This window comes from Pistacia vera, unplaced genomic scaffold (assembly GCF_008641045.1).
Source record: "Pistacia vera cultivar Batoury unplaced genomic scaffold, PisVer_v2 Contig4, whole genome shotgun sequence".
In the NCBI taxonomy this organism is placed as follows: domain Eukaryota; kingdom Viridiplantae; phylum Streptophyta; class Magnoliopsida; order Sapindales; family Anacardiaceae; genus Pistacia; species Pistacia vera.
The window spans coordinates 736,308-755,307 of NW_022196223.1; the positions used below are offsets into that span (position 1 = coordinate 736,308).

Sequence of the window (19,000 nt, forward strand, 5' to 3'; positions counted from 1 at the left end):
TTCTATATGGTCTTCATGGGCCCATTCGGTTCTCCTCCGTGGTCGGTCCTTTTGGCAATCCGAGATGGTAGGACACCATGTTATGGCGAGATCACTAGCTTCCGCAGGGTCCTCTGTGTGACTTGTTTCCTTTTAGAACCTTGACTTCTACTGGGTTGCCGTGGGATGCTCGGGTTTCAGACATTATTCGGGATGGTTTGTGGATTTTCCTTCGGGCAGTTCAGACTTCAGCATATCTGGGACTCTATTACAGTGCAGCCTTCAGCGAGTCATCCTGACCATATTGTGTGGAAGGGCCATCCATGGGACGGTTCTCTTTGATTCAGCCTGGAATTGTTGCGAGACAAACGAGATGTGAACTCGATTCATCATCTCTTGTGCTTTCCCGGGCATATTCCACGTCACTCTTTTATTCTTGGCTCGCTTCTCTTGGTCGGCTTCACACCATGTCGCTCCTCTCATGGTGTCATTACGTCCTCCCGATGTGTTTTGTGCAGATCAGCTACAGAGACCCATGACCATTTGTTTTTCAGATGTGACTTTTCCAGTTATGTTTGGCAGGAGGTCACTACCAGGACTCTTTACATGGCCTACTCTCTCCTGGCTCCCTCTGCTTCAGTGGGCTAGTTTGCATCTTCGACGAAAAGGGACTTCGTCACCTTCTTTCCCTGTTTCCTTTCAGCCACAGTTTATTTCCTTTGGTTTGAACGGATAATCGCGTGTTTCGTCAGCATTGTAGCTCCCGCAGATATATGTCTTAGCTATTTGGATCTAGTTCGGCTCAAGATTTTGGTCTAGCACTAATACGAGATCTTGCCTCAGCTCCGTGTGATATGGCATCTTCCTGACTACTTTGTAAGGGACCTGCATGCTCTTTTGTGTCGGTTTGTGACTTTGTGTTTGTGGTGAGCCTGCGTGCTCTTTTTTGCCGGTTTGTGGCTTTGTGTTTATGGTGAGCCTGCGTGCTCTTTATGCCGTTTTGTGGTTTTTTTATGGCATCTTATTGCTTTGTGGAGCCTGCGTGCTCTCTTTTGCTGTCATGACTTTGTGGGTTTTCCACGTGTCTTTACTGATAGTTACCAGTCATCCTCTTGGGGTATGCCCCTCGTATTTGTATTTTTTTCTTTTATACATACTTACCTTATCCAAAAAAAACATAAGATACGGAGGGTAATCTTAATTTTGACCCTATTTTGCCATTAATCTTTAATCATTTCAGACACATTTGCCCTTAGGGCTGCAAACGAACCGAACAGTTCGCGAACGTTCGTTGTTCGTTTCGTTACTGTTCGATAAGTTCGTGAACAGTTCGATATTCGTTCTATAATATGTTCGACGTCGAGTTCGAACAGGAGTTGTTCGTTCGATTATGTTCGCGAACACTATACGTTCGATTGATCCATCCTTTCGCACAATCGTTCGATTGTTCGTTCGTTTATGTTCGAAAACATGTTATGCATTATTATAATTAAAAAATTTTTTTTCATTTTTATTTATGTTTGATTTAGCTTGGATGAATTTTTTTAATGGTAATCAATAATTAAATATTATAAGATAACATTTCAATTAATAAATAATAAATATAGTATGATATTGATAAACATAACTATTGTATATCAAGTGATGTATAGCATAACAATTTAATAATAAATAGCTTAATTAAACCTAAATAATACACACATTTGTATTGATCATTATTACAATAAACCCTCATACCACATGATTTATAGGTGTTAATACAAATATACATATAGACAGTAATGATAACACACATATATATAACAAATTAATCAACATATGTATTAATCATATATTACAATAGACTATCATTCCACTAAAATTATATAGGTGTTGATACAAAATATATTAAAACATTTACAATATTTATGATAATTTATGTATGATAATAAATATATGATACCTATAATTTATTAATTTATATATATTATATATTATATTTATAACAAATTAATCACACATATATATGATCATATAATACAATAGACTATCATTCCACTATAAATTTATGGGTGTTGATACAAAATATATATGTAAACATTTACAATATTTGATAATTTATGTAATGATAATAAATATATGATACCTATAATTTTGGTAATTCATAACATATTTAACTATATATATATAACAATTAATCACACATATGTATTGATCATATATTACAATAGACTTTCATTCCACTATAAATTTATGGGTGCTGATACAAAATATATATGTAAACATTTAAAATATTATGATATTTTATGTAATGATAATAAATATATGATAACCTATAATTTTGGTATTTCATAACATATTTAACCTATGATTAATATATGTATGATAATAATTTTGTATATACACAATTACACATTATATAACAAATTATCACACATATGTTTGATCATATATTATACTAGACTCTCATTTCACTATGAATTTTGGGTGTTGATTTAAAATATATATATAAACATTTAAAACATTTACGATAATTTATGTAATGATAATAATATATGATAATCTATAATTTGGTAATTTATAACATATTAACATATTTAATTTATGATTAATATATGTATGATAATATTTTGTACATACTATATAGTCATGTTCACTCATTGAATCCTTTTGTTGTGCTGTAATGTCTATGCAAAATGAAAATTCCTTTGTTTGTGTCATGTTGATATGGAACTAATTTGTTTTGAACGATTTTAGTTCTGTTTAATTTATTTTCAATTTTAATTATTTATGATAGTTATTTATTTTAATTTACTGAGTTTTTATTGATTGATTTAAAATATAAATATAGATAGAGAGTTGGTTTATTTTCAAATGTTGAATTAAATGGGTATGAATTATAAATTGTTGCATATTTGTTTTTTAGAGCATGAATTGGAAAGTTGGTGTATATTTTTTATTCGAACAGGTATTCGAACGAGTTATTCGAACATGTATTTACAAGTTATCGAACGAGTTATTCGAACAGGTATTTACAAATTACCGAACGAGTTATTTGAAAATGTATTTATGAGTTAGTCGAACAAGTTGGTCGAATGAGTTAGTTGAACAAGTTAGTTGAACGAGTTAGTCGAATGAACACGAACGAATTACGAACGAACACGAACGAGCTTTTTGTTAATCGAACGAACACGAACAGACATTTTGTGTTCGTTCGAACACGAACACGAACAATCGAACATGCTTATCGAACGGGCTTGTTCGTTCATGTTCGGTTCGATTGCAGACCTATTTGCCCTCATATGTTTACCAAATAACAATTACCCAGACCCTCTACATTTAAGAATTTAGCTAAAACATCCTAGCCACAAAAAAGTTTAAAAGTTTAACAAAATATCCCCAACCACCGAAGACCATTGTCGACCGCTCGCCACCACTATTGGCCGCCAACAAAAGTCGTCATATCGGCGCAAGACCGGTGGGATCTTGCCGGTCATGCGTTGGTAAGGACGTTTCCGGCCATGGATTTGTGATCCATGGTGGAAAACAACCAGATTTGGCCGTTTCATGGCCAAAGATGTGCCCATGAAACGCCATAATCTAACCATGAAAAGGCCAGATCTTTGGCCGTGAAATGACCACCATTTCATGGCCAGATCTAGTTGTTTTTGGCTATAGATCTTTGATTATGCCTTATCAGTGTACGACCAGCCAGATCCGATCGATTGTGCGCCATTACGGTGGCTGCCGGCGGTGGTGGCTAGCTGCTAGTAGTGGTTTGGGATGGGTGGGGGTGATTTTGCTACAAATTAAAGTTTTATATGGCTAGGTGTTTTAGCAAAATTTCAAATATAGAGGGTTAAAAAAATAATTTAAAAAATAATATTATATTATTATTTAAAAATAAGGGTAATTTAGTAACATACCCATTCATTTATCCTCCCAACCAAATATATTATTATAACATACCCACTAATTTATTCTAACAAACCAAATACATTTTTCTAAAGGTTTTTTGATAATCTATCTTTCCAGTAATATAACATTCTCTAATAATAAAACATTCTCTGAATCAAACGCACCCTTAAGCACACAAAAATACCATAAAATTTGATAAATAGAAATGAAAGAGAAAAGAAAAAGAAAAACACATGAGAGGGTGGTCTTGCAAAAATACCCTATCAAAACTCTCATTAAAGTAACTCAATTTGTACTCGAAACCCCAAAGTAACTCTCCCTTTCTCTCTTTCTCGTTTGTATCCGTGTTTCTCCCCAATTTGGTCGCATAGCTTTTTCTAATTTTTTTCTGCAAATCGGACACATTACATCCTCTAATTAACTGTCTCTCTTGAATTAGGGTTCCCACAATAAAACAAAATTTTACCCCAATGAATATCAATCTACTCTTTCCTGAAACCTAGGGTTTTCTTTTCTTAAATCTTATCTTTTCAATCTCTTTTTCCTATCTATCAATCAAGATTCGACTGGTTTTATCTGATTCTTCTGTGTGATTGGTCGATCTGGTCATGGATTCTCGAGATTCAACGCAATCAACCAACGCTAATAACTCCACTGACGACGATGGCGTTCTCTCCGTCACTGCCACTTTAGCTAAAGAAGCCGCTCTCTACTTTCAGTCTCGCAAGTTCGATGACTGCATCGATTTACTTAATCAGCTCTTAGAAAAGAAACCTGACGATCCTAAGGTAAATTATTTTAATTTTTTAAAATATTATTCATTTCTTTTACTATTTATTTCGATATTTACAATTAAACCGACACGGCTTCTATCTTTTTTCTTTTAATTTTTTGTGCGTGTGGATAATGTTTCGATCTTTTGGTGATATTTTATTGTCTAGAGCAAGAAATGTATATGAGTTCTATAAGTGGTTTATTGTTGTATCACTACTTGATTTCAGTTTATCCCAAGTTGATAAATTGTGTTAATGGCCCTTAGTCGTTAGTGAATGATAATTTAATCAAAATTCTGTTTAGTTGGAGCACTTCATAAGTTAAATTTTTTTAATGTCGGTATTTCATAAGTTAAATCTTTAAATGTGAGCTCATATGCAAGTTAATTAAAATGTTAATGTTATGAAACGGACCGTGATTTTAATAAGCAGAAGTGAAAGTTTTCTGTTTGCTTAGAAACTGCTTTGAATAGAAACTATTTTGAATGAAGTAGTTTGGTGGACTCGTTGAAGTCAATTGACTGAGAAAAGAAAAAACCACTAGTCTACGGCATTCTTGATTTCCTGCTGAGTGCAACAATGTTGGGACCCAAAAAGTATGGATTCTGTTCTCTGGGTTTTATTATGAAAAGTAACATTTTCTCTTTTGGTAGGAGGTCATGCATACTATAATAGCTTTCCTCATGCAAATTTGTTCAAAGGTTTTCTTTTTGTTTTTTTGGTCTCAAAGAGATCCTAGCCACAATCAAAATGTTATTAATGATTGTGTTTTCTTTAGAATATTAGATTTTGATTGTTTTTCATTAAGATTGGAATTTATTAATTTTCTCCTACATGCAAATGGATGAGTATGGTATTTTTGCAAGCAATTGCTCCATGAGATACTGGAAATGGAAAAAAGTGCTACTGTAGTTTTATTTGTGTTTTTAAGAAGTCAAGGAGAAACTCTTTGCAGTGTATATGTGATGGATTTGATGTCAATTACCATTTATTAAGTCATGAATCATTTTGCATGCTGAGATGGATATTTTCCAAAGGAAAAATGGTAGTTTTCATTAAGTAAAATATATCTAACTACTAATTTTAATACGATAATATAAGGATATCTGTGTTATATGAGGATGAAAGGGTGGCACTATATGCCTGATGGTAGTTTATTCAACCATTGTGTAAATGCAATCGTTATTCCACTTTTGATATTGGTTCACGTGGTTGAATAAACTCCACCATTGTGTAGATGCAAACCCTTTTACATTGTAGGCTACTTTAAGATCTATCTGTATCATAACCATGATCTGCTTTTTTTTAGAGGTATAAAATAGTTACAAATTTAAAAATATGTTTTGATTTGGATTTTGTGATGTTGGGATCTTAATATGCTGCCCTATTTATTCAAAAGTTTTTGATGTAAGTGGCAATTGATTTTTGACTTTATCCTGATTCAATACGGCTTGTGCAGTTTATTTCTAAAGCACAATCATAGTTGTTTTCATGGTCATAGAGTTAACATAATAGCATCGCTGAAATGGTCTTTTTGCATTCTCACTGCACTTTGGTGGATGTTTTAAGTTCATGTATAAAAGGATGTTCTGTTTTATCAGATTCTACATAACATTGCAATTGCGGAATACTTCCGGGATGGTTGTACAGATACGAAGAAGTTGCTTGATGCACTTAATAATGTGAAGGTATGATACCATCTTTTCTATTTGGGTTTACACGTATGAACCTACTCACACATCCACATATCATCCATGATTTGTGCATATTATGCATCCCGCCAAGATATGTTTTGTAGAGCAAACAATTTAGCTTTCTTTTGTGTGCAGAAAGCGCTTTTTTTTTTTTTTTTTCCTATTTGAATGTTCTGGAATTTTCTTTCTTTTCTAAGCAATCTTTGTGACAATTTTTAAACTTATCATGTTCAGACCTCAACACATGATCAGAAAAATGAAAATGAACGCAGGAAAGAAATTGGAATACAATGTGCAGGAACTAGTCTTTTTTTTTTTTTTTTTTTCCTTCTTTTGTTAAATATTTGAAAAATCTTGTAAAGCTTCTGATGGTTCTCATCTATATAAAAGAGAAGGAAATAAATTTCTGTTGTTAGAATTTTTATTATGGTAGTGTGCTTATCATTTCTTTCTAGTTAAGTATTTTCTTCTGAGAATGTAAGTGTTTTGTTTTTATATGTGGAATGACTTCTTCTTTTTAAATAAATAAAACCAGAAAAAATTTCTTGCTTGCTTTCTGGCCTGCCTGGCTGTTTCTGTATGAATAATAACATGAATTGATTTAAATTAAAAATATCTTTATCTTCTCAACCAAAGCAATTGGGGATTTGTGTCTTATTAACATCATTATTTTTTCTTCTTTTCTGTTAAAGAAGACAAGTTTGATACTCTTTATTGACTGAAAAAGGTCTCTCCTGTCCTAGAATTTACTTTAGCCAACCAGTATTAGATAATGACCCCTTTTTCTGTTTTTTCTTAACCTGCAGTTGGTAGATGTTACTGTTAGTTGATTAGCTTTGCATAGGTTTTGAGAAAATTAATGTTAGTCTGTTGGAGTTTGATACCAAGGGGTAGTAATTTGTGAATACTAAAACTTAAAGGATATAGTGGTGTGCCAATTTTCATGTTGAGGAGCCCTTTCATTGGAATTGTTGGTCGTATGTGAAAGTGATTATACTATTGTGAGAAGTACTTTATATATATATATATATATATATATAATGATAACCATATATATTGTTTGGCTAATGGAGAGACAAATCTTGCACCAATAAGGATGCACATTGATATTGGATTCAAAATTACCAATTTGTATTATTTTAAAGTTTTGCGTTTTCTTTATTATATTTCATCCAGTTTTCTTAAGATGTATGCCCAGTGCATTTCTGAATTTTTTTTTTTTAATAATGTGAGCACCGATTTTGTTGCTGTTTATATGTGCTAAAATTTGACCTGAGTTGCTTAGTTAGATTGGTTGAATGGGGGTATATTTTTTAAGAAGTTGAAGCTGATTAGATGTCCTGGGAGATTTCGCTAGCCCCATGTAGTTTGGACTTGAATTTTTACTGGGTTCAGTTTATATGTTCTCCATTTGTGCTTGTTCTCTCATGACAGGTTACTCTTTGTTTCTGTGTTATTTTAAAAAATTCGATCAGAAAGGATAGTTCATAAGAATATACATATGGCTGTTATGAAAGATTTAATGCTTATGGTTTCATTTTTTTCTGTTTTGTAAAGTTTTGTAATGTCATGTAATATATTTATGTCGATTCTATTGTAATCAATAGTCATCTGATTTTCCTTTATTGGTCTTGGTTTAGAAGAGAAGTGAAGAACTTGCACATGCCTCTGGGGAACAGGTGGAGAATTCTAGCAATCTTGGAAACAAAGTTATTTTGGGTTCAAAAGGCAGCGGCACATCAGGTCATCAATTTTCTGCTGCAAATAGTGGCAGTTTAGTTTACATGGATGAATTTGACGCTTCTGTGGCAAAACTAAACATTGTATGTTCGCTTGAATCCGTGTGGCTAACTTATTGATGCATTTCTGTTGAATAAAAAGGAATTTAATTTTAATTTTTTTCTTTTTGGATTGATTTGTTTGTTTTAAAATTGATTTTGGGTAGGCGGTTATCTGGTTTCATCTTCATGAATATGCAAAGGCTTTATCGATACTAGAACCTTTATATCAAAATATTGAACCGATAGACGAGGTATGGTAATTTTTGCCTCTTGACTGTTCTGTTTGGCTGCTGTAATTCTGTGTTAATTGCTTTTCTATCTGATGTGCAGACGACAGCTCTTCAAATTTGCCTCTTGTTGCTTGATGTTGCTCTTGCATGCCATGATGCATCAAGATCTGCTGTAAGCAATTATGATCATATTGTTATTTCTGCTTTCTTTGAAATTTTCTGTGATGTGTTTTAGTTTCCACCATTCTTGGTTTAAGGAATGAGATGATTCTATGTGAAGTAATATTGATGGATTGTTATCCTTAAGCTTTGTACTCCATCTGATGGAAGGTTTTGGTGTCATGATTCTTGCCTCTACCTTTTAAGTTTGTATGAGTGGAATTTGGAGGAAATGAATCTACTTGGCAGTAAGAATCTTTTTGTAAATCATGCCAGACTGTGGTCTTGTTTTTTCACACGGCCTGGAAAACAACATTCTGCCATAAAGTAGTACTTTTGGAAGATGCAGTTTTGATAGTTTTTAATGATGTTGATAATGTATTTGAATACTCATGTTTATTTTGAAATTTGTGTTGACTGGTAATGTGCAATTGGGATGCGCCATTTTTGCTATATAATTTGTATGGGGTTTGGAAGTAGCCCAAATTCGGAGCTTGGTGAACATGAGGAAGGTCGAAGGAGTTTTTGGTTATCAAAAAAAAAAAAAAAAAAAAAAAAAGAGGAAAAAGAAGTTTTGTTGCATGATCATGTTCATTCTGCATTGAGGGAAAGAGGACATGAGTGTTGTACCTTGTTTATAATCATTGGATGCTGAAATTATAGTATAACTGCATTTTGGAAAGGATAAGTGTGAAGCTGAGTCTAGTTTTTTATTGTAAAGAGCATATAGAGGCCTCCATCTAACTTATGTATAGTGATGATGAGTACCATAAGGTCATAATTTAGTACTTTAGATGACTTGAGATTGTAAGTTCATTGAACTGTTCATATGTTTGGTTGTGTAATGCTGTGAGCCTTGGATTGATGATGGATTTCACTATTTGAGAATTTTAAGATGTGTGATCTTCTGCTTTCTTGTTAAGTTGATTTTATTTTAGCAAGTAGCTCCTAGCCGGGAATGTTTTAAGGCTATGATATTGGACTTTTAGCTCTTTGCCTTTCGAAATTTTGATAGCGTTACTTTTGTGTTAATAAATGTAGAAAGGAGTAAATATCTTTTTTTCATCTGGATATTACCGAGAAAAAAAAAAAAATTATTTATGTCCTCGTTTGACACAATATGGTGGCCTCTTGAAGGATGGGAGTCATGATTTGCTGGATTATGTGTATGGATTAAATTTGGTTCACAGTGATCTTGATTTTTTTTCCCCATTTCATTTCATTGCTACCTCTAAGTGAATAGTGTGAAGTTATTTTTTGAAACAAAGGTTGCTTATAAAATCATTTTCCGATAAAGATGAGTATTCATTTAATTTAATCAATTTTTTGACTTTGGGTTGTAATCTCTAATACTTTAGTCCTCATTGTTGAAGTAGTGAATGTTACTAGTGTAAGTCGATGAGTTCAATATGCAGATGTCTAGTAGTAATTTTGTTGAAAACTATTCCGACTAGTACCTTTAGTTATGGTTTGTAAACTTTAAGGTGTCAACTTTTATCAAGTAACGAAATTGTTGTTCAGATTTATGATGACCTAAAGTTCCAGGCAATTTATTAACAAAACTTGCTGGACCATTCCATAGATATTGAGCTTATATGCACAGAAGCTTTTTTGGGCTCCTTCATGATTTTTAATTTTCAATGGCTTTCGCTTTTTATGGGTTGTACTTGAGGTGATTTGAAAATTATTTAATCAAATAATTTTTAAGGTTGGTTTTTTTTTCTTACTATTTTGTGTTTCTGTGATGGAAAGAGATAGATGATAATTCTTTTGATATTTAGTCGATGTGTAGGGAGAATACCTGTTTGCGATGATCTTCATATTTGTTGTGAATCTTTCTGGTTTGTGATAATGGATGAATTTTATTTTGTATCAAATATCTTGTTTTCTTGCAGTTTTTGTGTCTACTTCATTGGTTTCATACTAAAATCTTCTCAATTGTTATTCTTGATGTCCAGGATGTGTTAATTTACTTGGAAAAAGCATTTGGTGTTGGTTGTGTGAGTCAAGGTGACACTGGAAGCATGGCACAGCAACAATCCGCTAATCTACTTGCAAAATATTCCTCTGTTCCAGCCAGTTCATCAGCTGCAGATGGTTCTAATTCGGATTTAGCTGCTAGTGTAAATGCCGCTGAAAATCCTTTAACAAGAACTTTATCAGAGGAGACACTTGAGGATGATACAGTGTTAGCATTGTCGACACTGGAGATCAGTGGTCAGAATTTAACAAGGCCGATTGGTCTTTCATCTGCGAATGAATTATCAAGGACCCTAGTTGATAAGTCTATCTCTACTGTTGATCTGAAGCTCAAGTTGCAACTCTATAAGGTTCGCTTTCTTCTTCTCACTAGGAACCTGAAGCAAGCTAAACGTGAAGTCAAGCATGCTATGAACATTGCACGTGGGAGGGATTCATCCATGGCTCTCTTCTTGAAGTCCCAGCTTGAATATGCTCGTGGGAACCACCGCAAAGCTATTAAATTGTTGTTGGCATCAAGCAACCGAACAGAGATGGGTATTTCAAGTATGTTCAACAACAATCTTGGGTGCATTTACTACCAATTCATCAAGCACCATACATCATCAGTTTTCTTTTCCAAGGCACTAAGTAATTCTGCAATCCTTCGGAAGGACAAGCCGATTAAGCTGTTAACTTTCTCTCAGGATAAATCTCTCCTCATAACTTATAACTGTGGTGTGCAATATCTGGCTTGTGGGAAACCAATTCTAGCTGCTCGCTGTTTCCAGAAGGCAAGTTTAGTTTTCTACAAACGGCCTCTCTTGTGGCTTAGACTTGCAGAATGCTGTTTAATGGCTTTGGAAAAGGGACTAATTGTGGCAGGTCGGCCTCCATCTGACAGATCAGAAGTCAGAGTTCATGTTATTGGGAAAGGGAAATGGAGGCATCTTTTAATAGAGGATGGTATTTCTAAAAATGGGCATGTGGATTCTGTAGAGAAAGAGGACTTATTTTTTGGCAGTGATGGGCAGCCTAAGCTTTCTATATCTCTTGCACGGCAGTGTCTCACTAATGCCTTGCACTTATTGAACTTTTCTGACTCAAGTTATTCGAAGTTTGGTTTGCCCTCTAATGCATCTGTGGAGGAAAATGAATCTGGTGAAGCAGCATCTTCAAAGAATTCAAACCACAAAAATTTACTTGGAATTGATTCCAAGATGCCAGTAGGCTTAAGTCAGGTTACTGCAAATGGGGATGTGAAAGAGCAAAAAGGAGGAACAACTCTGGAGATCATACAGAATTCTGTGTCCTGTTATGAGCATATCTGTACAAGAGAAAATCAGATGATTAAGCAAACTCTTCTTGCAAACTTGGCATATGTAGAGTTGGAACTGGAAAATCCTGTGAAGGCCCTTGCTGCTGCGAGGTCTCTCTTGGAGCTTCCAGATTGTTCAAGAATTTACGTCTTTTTGGGTCATGTATATGCAGCAGAGGCGCTTTGCTTACTGAACAAGCCTAAAGAAGCTGCAGAGCATTTCTCAAAATATTTGTCTGGAGGTAATCATGTTGATTTACCATTCAGTCAAGATGACTGTGAACAATGGCGAGTGCAGAAAAGTGTTGATTGTGAAGAGTTAAATGGAGGATTGGTGTCTGCTAAGAATTCTTCTCCTGATGAATCACAAGATGTTATCTTCCCAAAGCCAGAAGAGGCACGTGGAACCCTTTATGCAGATATTGCTGCAATGTATGCAATGCAAGGAGAACTGGATCGGGCCCATCAGTTTGTGATGCAAGCATTGTCCCTATTACCCAGAAGCACAGAAGCCACCCTGACTGCAATCTATGTTGATCTCATGCTTGGCAAGTCGCAAGAAGCTATTGCCAGGTTAAAACATTGTAGTCACGTGAGGTTCCTCCCCAGTGGATTACAGTTGAGTAAGTCTTGCTGATGGTTGTACTAGTGGTTTTTAATTCTTTGTGTCTGGCCCAACGCGCCTTTGGTGCTAGTTAACAGGTAGATCAGCGATCCTTCTAAAGGATTTGTAACATATATATAGTTCATTTCAGAGAATAAATTTTTTTTTTTTTTTTTTCATCTTTGATCCTAGGTTTCATTAATCCACGGTGAGCGAGTGTTTTGGTAATAGCGGATGCCCACCTTTTACTTTGAGATGTAGTAGTTCTGGTTCGGATTTATTGTGTTTTAGTGGCTAATCCATTTGGTATTCAAGAAGAATAGAAAGATCATGAGCACTTCTTGAGATTGAATCAGGAAAAGAGAAAGATTCATTTTGGATTTGAATTACAAGTTAAATTTTTTGTCGCAATTGCGATGCACTGTCTCACACTTCTTTGTTCATACTGTTGGGTTTCTTTTTTACATTTATGTCCTTTATGACGTCAACGCATGTTCTTACGAAATGCAGTGCTTAATGGCTGTGAAATGTTTTAACGAATTCACGAGTCCTCTGAGTTTGAAAGAATCTTTATTAGCTTTATAATGGAAAGCTTTTCCAACTCTTGGGCCTTATTCAGGGGAAAAGATGAAGCTTTGTGGTAAGATTACGGTTGTTGGTTATCGGATTGGAGTCCTGCAGGTTCATGGTCCCATTGGGCCGTTTAAATGATTCAACTCTACTGCTGTTATTGCAAAACCCCCATACGAAAAGCAGTCAATCAATCCAAAGAGCTTTGACTTGTATATTTCTCTTTCTTACCAACCCTTGCTACAGACAACGCTTATAATCTTTGTAAATTGGGTTTTTCTTGGGCCAAACGCATGTTCATTCACTTTATTGAAAGGGTTTATGTTGTTTCAGTAATCAAATCTCAAATTGTAAAAGAGTATAGGTTTCACTCTTGGGGTTTTCGGCTTTTCCAAAATCTTTGTAAAGGTTTATTAGCACTTGGAGAAAAATTATTTGTTTCGGATTTTGGTTGGTTGGGTAATCAACCAATGTGGATAGTGAAATACTCCAATGACATATAGCTTGGAGGCCGAGTTAGGACGAACCATTATACATCGTTGTGTACTTGTGTTTGATTCTTTCTTCTCTTATCTCTTTCCTTTGTACAATGTATCTTTTATTATTTAGATTCCAGTAACATAAGATTTCGGTAATCTTTCAAAACCAATAGTAAATATTGTTGGTTATATAGGTGGTAATTTTATTGTTGGTTATATAGATGGTAATTTAAATATCTCCAATTTCTTAGGTATTTTAAAACTATTTGGTAATTTTAATTTTGTTACAATTTTACCCTTAACTATTAATTTTTTTTTTTTTACAATAATACTCTTATTTTGAAATTAATTTGCATGAACCTTCTATTACAATTTTATCCCTAATTAATTAAGTTTTTGGATAATAATGCCCTTATATTTAAAACAGATTCCAAGCCACCACCACCCGCCAGCCACCAACGTCGGCCGCTGGCCACCACCGTCAACAACTAACGTTGCCGAAAAAGCGCATGATCGATCGAATCTGGTCGCTATGCGTTGATCTGGCCGAAAAGAGCCAAATGGTCGTAGATCTGGCCGGAAACACTAGATCCATGCCGCATGACGCCAGAATAGATTTGGCCGTTAATAGCTAGATCCATGGCTATTAATAGCCATAGATCTAGCCATTTTTTGCCATTGATCTAGCCAGGAACGACCAGATCAGTGCATGGTCGACCAAATTCGGTCGTTCGTGCGCCTCTCCAATGAATTTAAACGACAGCCGACTGTGGTGGCCAACGACAAACAGTGGCTTGGGATGGATGGGGGTGATTTTGTTAAAAAATAAATTTTTATGTGGTTAGGGTGTTTTAGCAAAATCTCAAATGTAGGGAGTTAAAAAAAATGATTCAAAAAATAATAATAAAAACAATAATATATTAATATTTAAAAAGGAGGATAATTTAATAATCTATATAACATACCAATCAATTTATTTCTTCCAACCAAACATATCAATATAATATACCCACAAATTTATTCTAACTTAAACAAACACATTTCTTTAAACATTCTCAATAATTTTTAAAATAATCTAGTTTTTCATTAATATAACATTCCTAATAATACAATATTATGTGAACTAAACGTACCCTTAAAATAACATATAAAAGATGTTGAATAACAAATTTTGGTTAGGAGGGTGATGGATTTAATTGATGATTTATTGATCTTTAGACATCCTCCTCTTATAAGTAGAATTTTGAGAGTGAATTTTATCTTTGAGTTTGGAATATTCAGTATCAGACCACGATTAAAGATGTCGTTGTTGCATGCACAATAATATTGACTCTGAAGCTGTATTCAATAAAACTAGAACAGATTATTTTCTGCAAGAACATTGATCCATCAAGTACTGCTGATTTGATTTGCTGAATTGAAAAAACATTTCTGTAGCTGATTTGATTTGCTGAATTGAAAAAACATTTCTGTAGCTGATTTGATTTCTGTGGCATAAAAATCAAATTTGTCCAAAGGTGCCTGTCATCCGAGGTTTGGCTCCATTCTCCATTTTGAATTTTTATTTTTATGACTCCGACAACCTTATATTAAAGTTTAAAATGTGACATTTTTTATTGTGATCATAAATGAGTTCGTTTTTATTTAATACATTTTCTTAATTCCTTATTTTGTTTTTCTTTCCATTTTTGTACAATCCCTTTTTTCTTATCTTCCTGTAAATCCCATGGCGATTTTATTGTTCTTTCAACTTTTCTATGTTACTTTGGCTCTTCCATTGTAGAATTCGTATGAGAAGAAATCAAAACCCAAATTAGACTGAGACGACTGCTTTGATTTCGAGGGCAAAAACAATTTGCTTTTGATTGTATATATGCAGGTAAAATTTCATGCTTGAAATAAATAAAAAGATAAATTGCACATTAAACATGAATTTTGACTTCTTTTCTCTTACGAATTTATCATGAATCTCTTTCTTTGAAACACAAAACTGATTAAATTAGGAAAGAAAAAGGAACATTTTATAGTATATATTCTTTCTCATGCTTGATTGAATTAGGAACAAAGCAATGAATAAAATCACAAGGTATAATGTGGCTCCTACATTTCTTAGTTTTAGAATGAATGATAGCTGATTGGTTTCTTTTGCCATTGTAAGTCAAGAGGCAATTGTTTAACCAAAGATAGTTACTATATAAGGAATCTCTAGTTGTTGAAAGAGGAAGCCATGAACAACAGACACCACATGTTATGAGGAGAGAAAGAGACAAATGACCTTCATGTACCATGGCCCTATCTTGCTGGGGTCTCCATTCACAATACTTTTTCTCTTTAATCTGTTCAGAAAAACAGTAGCTGTCTATTGGCAGAATACGAAGATCATGATTCCTATCAAGTGAAGAAGAAAATTGAAAATATATTTTATATCCTGTAAGCTAAAGGGTTCCTCGTCCTCGACACGACTATTGCAAAAGTTTTACTAATAATGAAATAATAATAAGGTCTCCATTATGTGTAGTCTTGATTGATTCATTTAACTGAGACAAGTTTCATGATATCACATGCATCTACTGTCAACACTTTTCTATGTGCCACTTATCTTCAGGTTCACAGTACATGATATGATATATATTTTAAGGTTGTGAGCACATCTGTTTTAATTTTTGTTATGCCCGAAAAATATAGGGCTGACGTAAGGTCTAGTCAGCCTGTAAAAGTCAGAGCATAGGTACACCCGCAGCCTACTTCTGTCAGAATAGTGGACGCGCGTCAGGCCAGCCAGGAGCTATGGTGATTCCACGTGTCCAATCCCTACTCGAAATCACGCAAATCACTATAAAAGGTGGGCAATGTGACATAAAAAAGGATTTTACACGGATAATCCCACCAACCCACAGATTCAGTGATGATTGCCTCAATCCATTCCACTATAAATTGAGAGCCCCTCTCTCATTGAAGGGGATTCACACATTTTTACTTTTGATTAGCTACCCTCTCTCTAGAATATACAACATTTGATACCTTGTGTTATCATTGTAAAGTCAGTCAGCTAAAGCGACTTGACCCTTATCATTAATACAAACATCAGTGGATGTAGGACTTGCTTCCTTAGCATCCAAACCACTTTAAAAACTCCTTTCTCACTGCATTTGCTCTCGATTCTCTTTTTTTCACGTGTGTCTTCTGGGCCAGCTCAGCATCTCACATGTGCGTTTCGTTGGTGTTAAAATCACGCATCAACAGTTTGGCGCTAGAAGGAGGGGCTAATTTGGCATTCGTCCTTCATCAGAAGAATCTCTAACTTGTCGGCCCTACAATCGCTAATGGCTCACCGATTTGAACCTGAGAAAACCAACCAAAATACTGAAGGGATCCCTCAAATGCAGAAGGATACCTCCCCCGGGGTACCCTCGGCCCTGCAGACTACCACGGGGAACATCCCGTCGAGTTCACAACTTGACCCTGCCTTTCTAAGCTACCTAGAGGGATTCAATAATACTCTCCAAACGGTCACGGGGAGACTGGACTGTTTGGATCAGGACGTACTGCCTAAGTCGAATAAGACAGTGTAACCACCAAAAATGCCTGCAGGTTGCGCGAAAGCGCGACAAAGTGCGATAGCCCGTGCCGCGAGCACTGCAGTGCGTCGAAGAAAGGGTAAGCAAGTGGCAAATGGGCCTAAAAGCTCAAAAGGCCAGGCGAACGCCGACCACGCCCCTAGTAGAATACCTGTGGCGTTGAGGCTCGGTGAAAGGGCGCAGCCCGAGCCATCCCATGCCATGTCGCACAAAAATCCCCACAAAAGTGCTGGGCAGGGCAATTCTCATTACCGCCAGAACGATCCTGATCGTCGCGCGGGAAGTTACCACACTCTGCGGGCCGGTTCGCACCACCGCGGAGGTCGTGAAAGTTCCCCGAATAATGCAACGCCATCACACGGCTCTAGCCAGTGTGTGTCAAGATTGGTCGGGATTGCTGGCAGAGGCAAGGGGAAATCCGACCTACGGTCATTCCTCAACCATAATCGTGAGGGTCGCACCCACGTTGCGGAAAGTAATCCCTAGGTAGCGCCGCTACCTCAAATCGAAGAGCTGCAGCGAGCTCTTGATCAACTAAAAGCTCAACAGAACGAGCAAGGGCAGGTTGCATCGGCGTCTCCCTTTTCTCCGGTGGTATTAGCCACCCCACTACCATCGGGGTTTAGAATGCTCGACATGCAGGCGTTCGATGGAAATTCTGATCCGCAGGATCACTTATATGAATTCAATGACCTGATGGAGCTTTACTAAGTCTCAGATTTGGCAAAATGTCGGTGTTTGGCAATGACCTTAACCTCTCATGCCAAACGGTGGCTCAGGTCACTCCCAGCGGGGTCAATCAGCTCGTGGCCTCAGATGAGCACGACGTTCCTAAGACACTTTCAAGCGAACAGAAAGTTCTGAATGCCTTTGAGCTACCAAGCAACATAAGGCAAGAGAGGGACGAATCCTTCCAATCATATATAGACAGATTCCACAGAGAACTCAACAAAGTGGCTCACACTCCCGAGGAATCTGTTTGGACTCTTATCATTGCAGGAGTTCGTCCACAAACCGACCTGTGGAAAGAGTTACAGGCTGAGGATGATATTTCCCTCACCCGTTTTTACAATCTCGCGGAGAAGTATCTTCGTATTGAAAGTTCTGTAGCGGCGCTCCACCGCCGCGATCGCGACGCCTCAGGCAGTGCGCCTGGTCGGGAAGAAAGAGTGAGAGTTGATCGTAGATGGGCTCTTGACGATCAGCGAGAAGGGAAGAAGCCACGCTATGAGCCCAAAAAGTCTTATGCCCCAGTTCCTCGTCGCGATCGCTATAGGAACCAATATACTTCATTGAATGCATCTGTATCGGCTATTCTTGACAAATCAGAAGAGACCAGCCTGCTTGGAGAACTTGAGCCCATGAAAAATCCCCCATCGGCCAGGAACAGTAAAAAATATTGTCACTATCATCGGGACAATGGACACCATACCGATGAATGCCGGGCTCTTAAGCAGGTGATCGAAAACCTCATCAAGTAGGGACATTTCAAGGAGTATATTGACGACTCTGCTCCCTCACAAGAGAAAAATCAGGGGGATTCGAGTAAGAAGCGCCATGATCAGAAAGGAGTGTGCACCCTCAATTTAATCTTCGGGGGATTGCACTTCGTCGGGAATTCGCAGGGTGTCCAAGAAAGGTATGCTCGCAAGGCACATCACGACCCCATCAGAACAATGAGCGTGACGCAGCAACTAAAAAAGGTTCGCCGGGAGGAGGAAATCTCCTTCTCTGAAAAAGATGCGGCTCGGCTACATCATCCTCACGATGATGCCCTTGTAATCACGCCCCTTATAGGGCGCCATAATGTCCAGAGAATGTTAGTGGATAACGGAAGTGCTGTGAACATCTTGTTCGCTTCAACTTTCGAAAGAATGAATTTGGACGAGGCTAACCTGAAGCCTGCCTTGTTCCCTTTATATGGCTTCACAGGGGACCACCTGCTCCCCAAGGGAACGATCTCACTCCCAGTCACGCTG

General features: G+C 36.3%; 1 protein-coding gene across 3 annotated transcripts; it reads left to right on the forward strand.

Annotated features, from left to right (window-relative positions):
* Positions 1–4,380: 4,380 nt before the first annotated feature.
* LOC116141456 (CCR4-NOT transcription complex subunit 10-like) lies at positions 4,381–12,823 on the forward strand. Of its 3 annotated transcripts, XR_004129810.1 has the most exons (7): positions 4,381–4,664; positions 6,251–6,337; positions 7,984–8,166; positions 8,289–8,375; positions 8,455–8,526; positions 10,472–12,492; positions 12,587–12,823. XR_004129810.1 is itself a non-coding variant. In XM_031426955.1 (6 exons), exons 1-6 carry the CDS (start codon positions 4,485–4,487, stop codon positions 12,425–12,427), a joined length of 2,565 nt encoding a protein of 854 aa, XP_031282815.1. In that variant the 5' UTR covers positions 4,381–4,484; the 3' UTR covers positions 12,428–12,823. The 3 variants fall into 3 exon arrangements, 2 of the variants coding, with proteins under 2 accessions (XP_031282815.1, XP_031282816.1); XM_031426955.1 differs by having other exon boundaries at positions 10,472–12,823; XM_031426956.1 differs by having other exon boundaries at positions 7,987–8,166; positions 10,472–12,823.
* The last annotated feature ends 6,177 nt before the right edge of the window (positions 12,824–19,000 follow it).

Coding starts and splice junctions, on each gene's coding strand:
- LOC116141456 (XM_031426955.1), top strand. CDS start 4,485: ATGGATTCTCGAGATTCAACGCAATCAACCAACGCTAATAACTCCACT. Junction 8,167..8,288: donor CTGTGGCAAAACTAAACATT/GTATGTTCGCTT, acceptor GATTTTGGGTAG/GCGGTTATCTGGTTTCATCT. Junction 8,376..8,454: donor ATATTGAACCGATAGACGAG/GTATGGTAATTT, acceptor TCTGATGTGCAG/ACGACAGCTCTTCAAATTTG.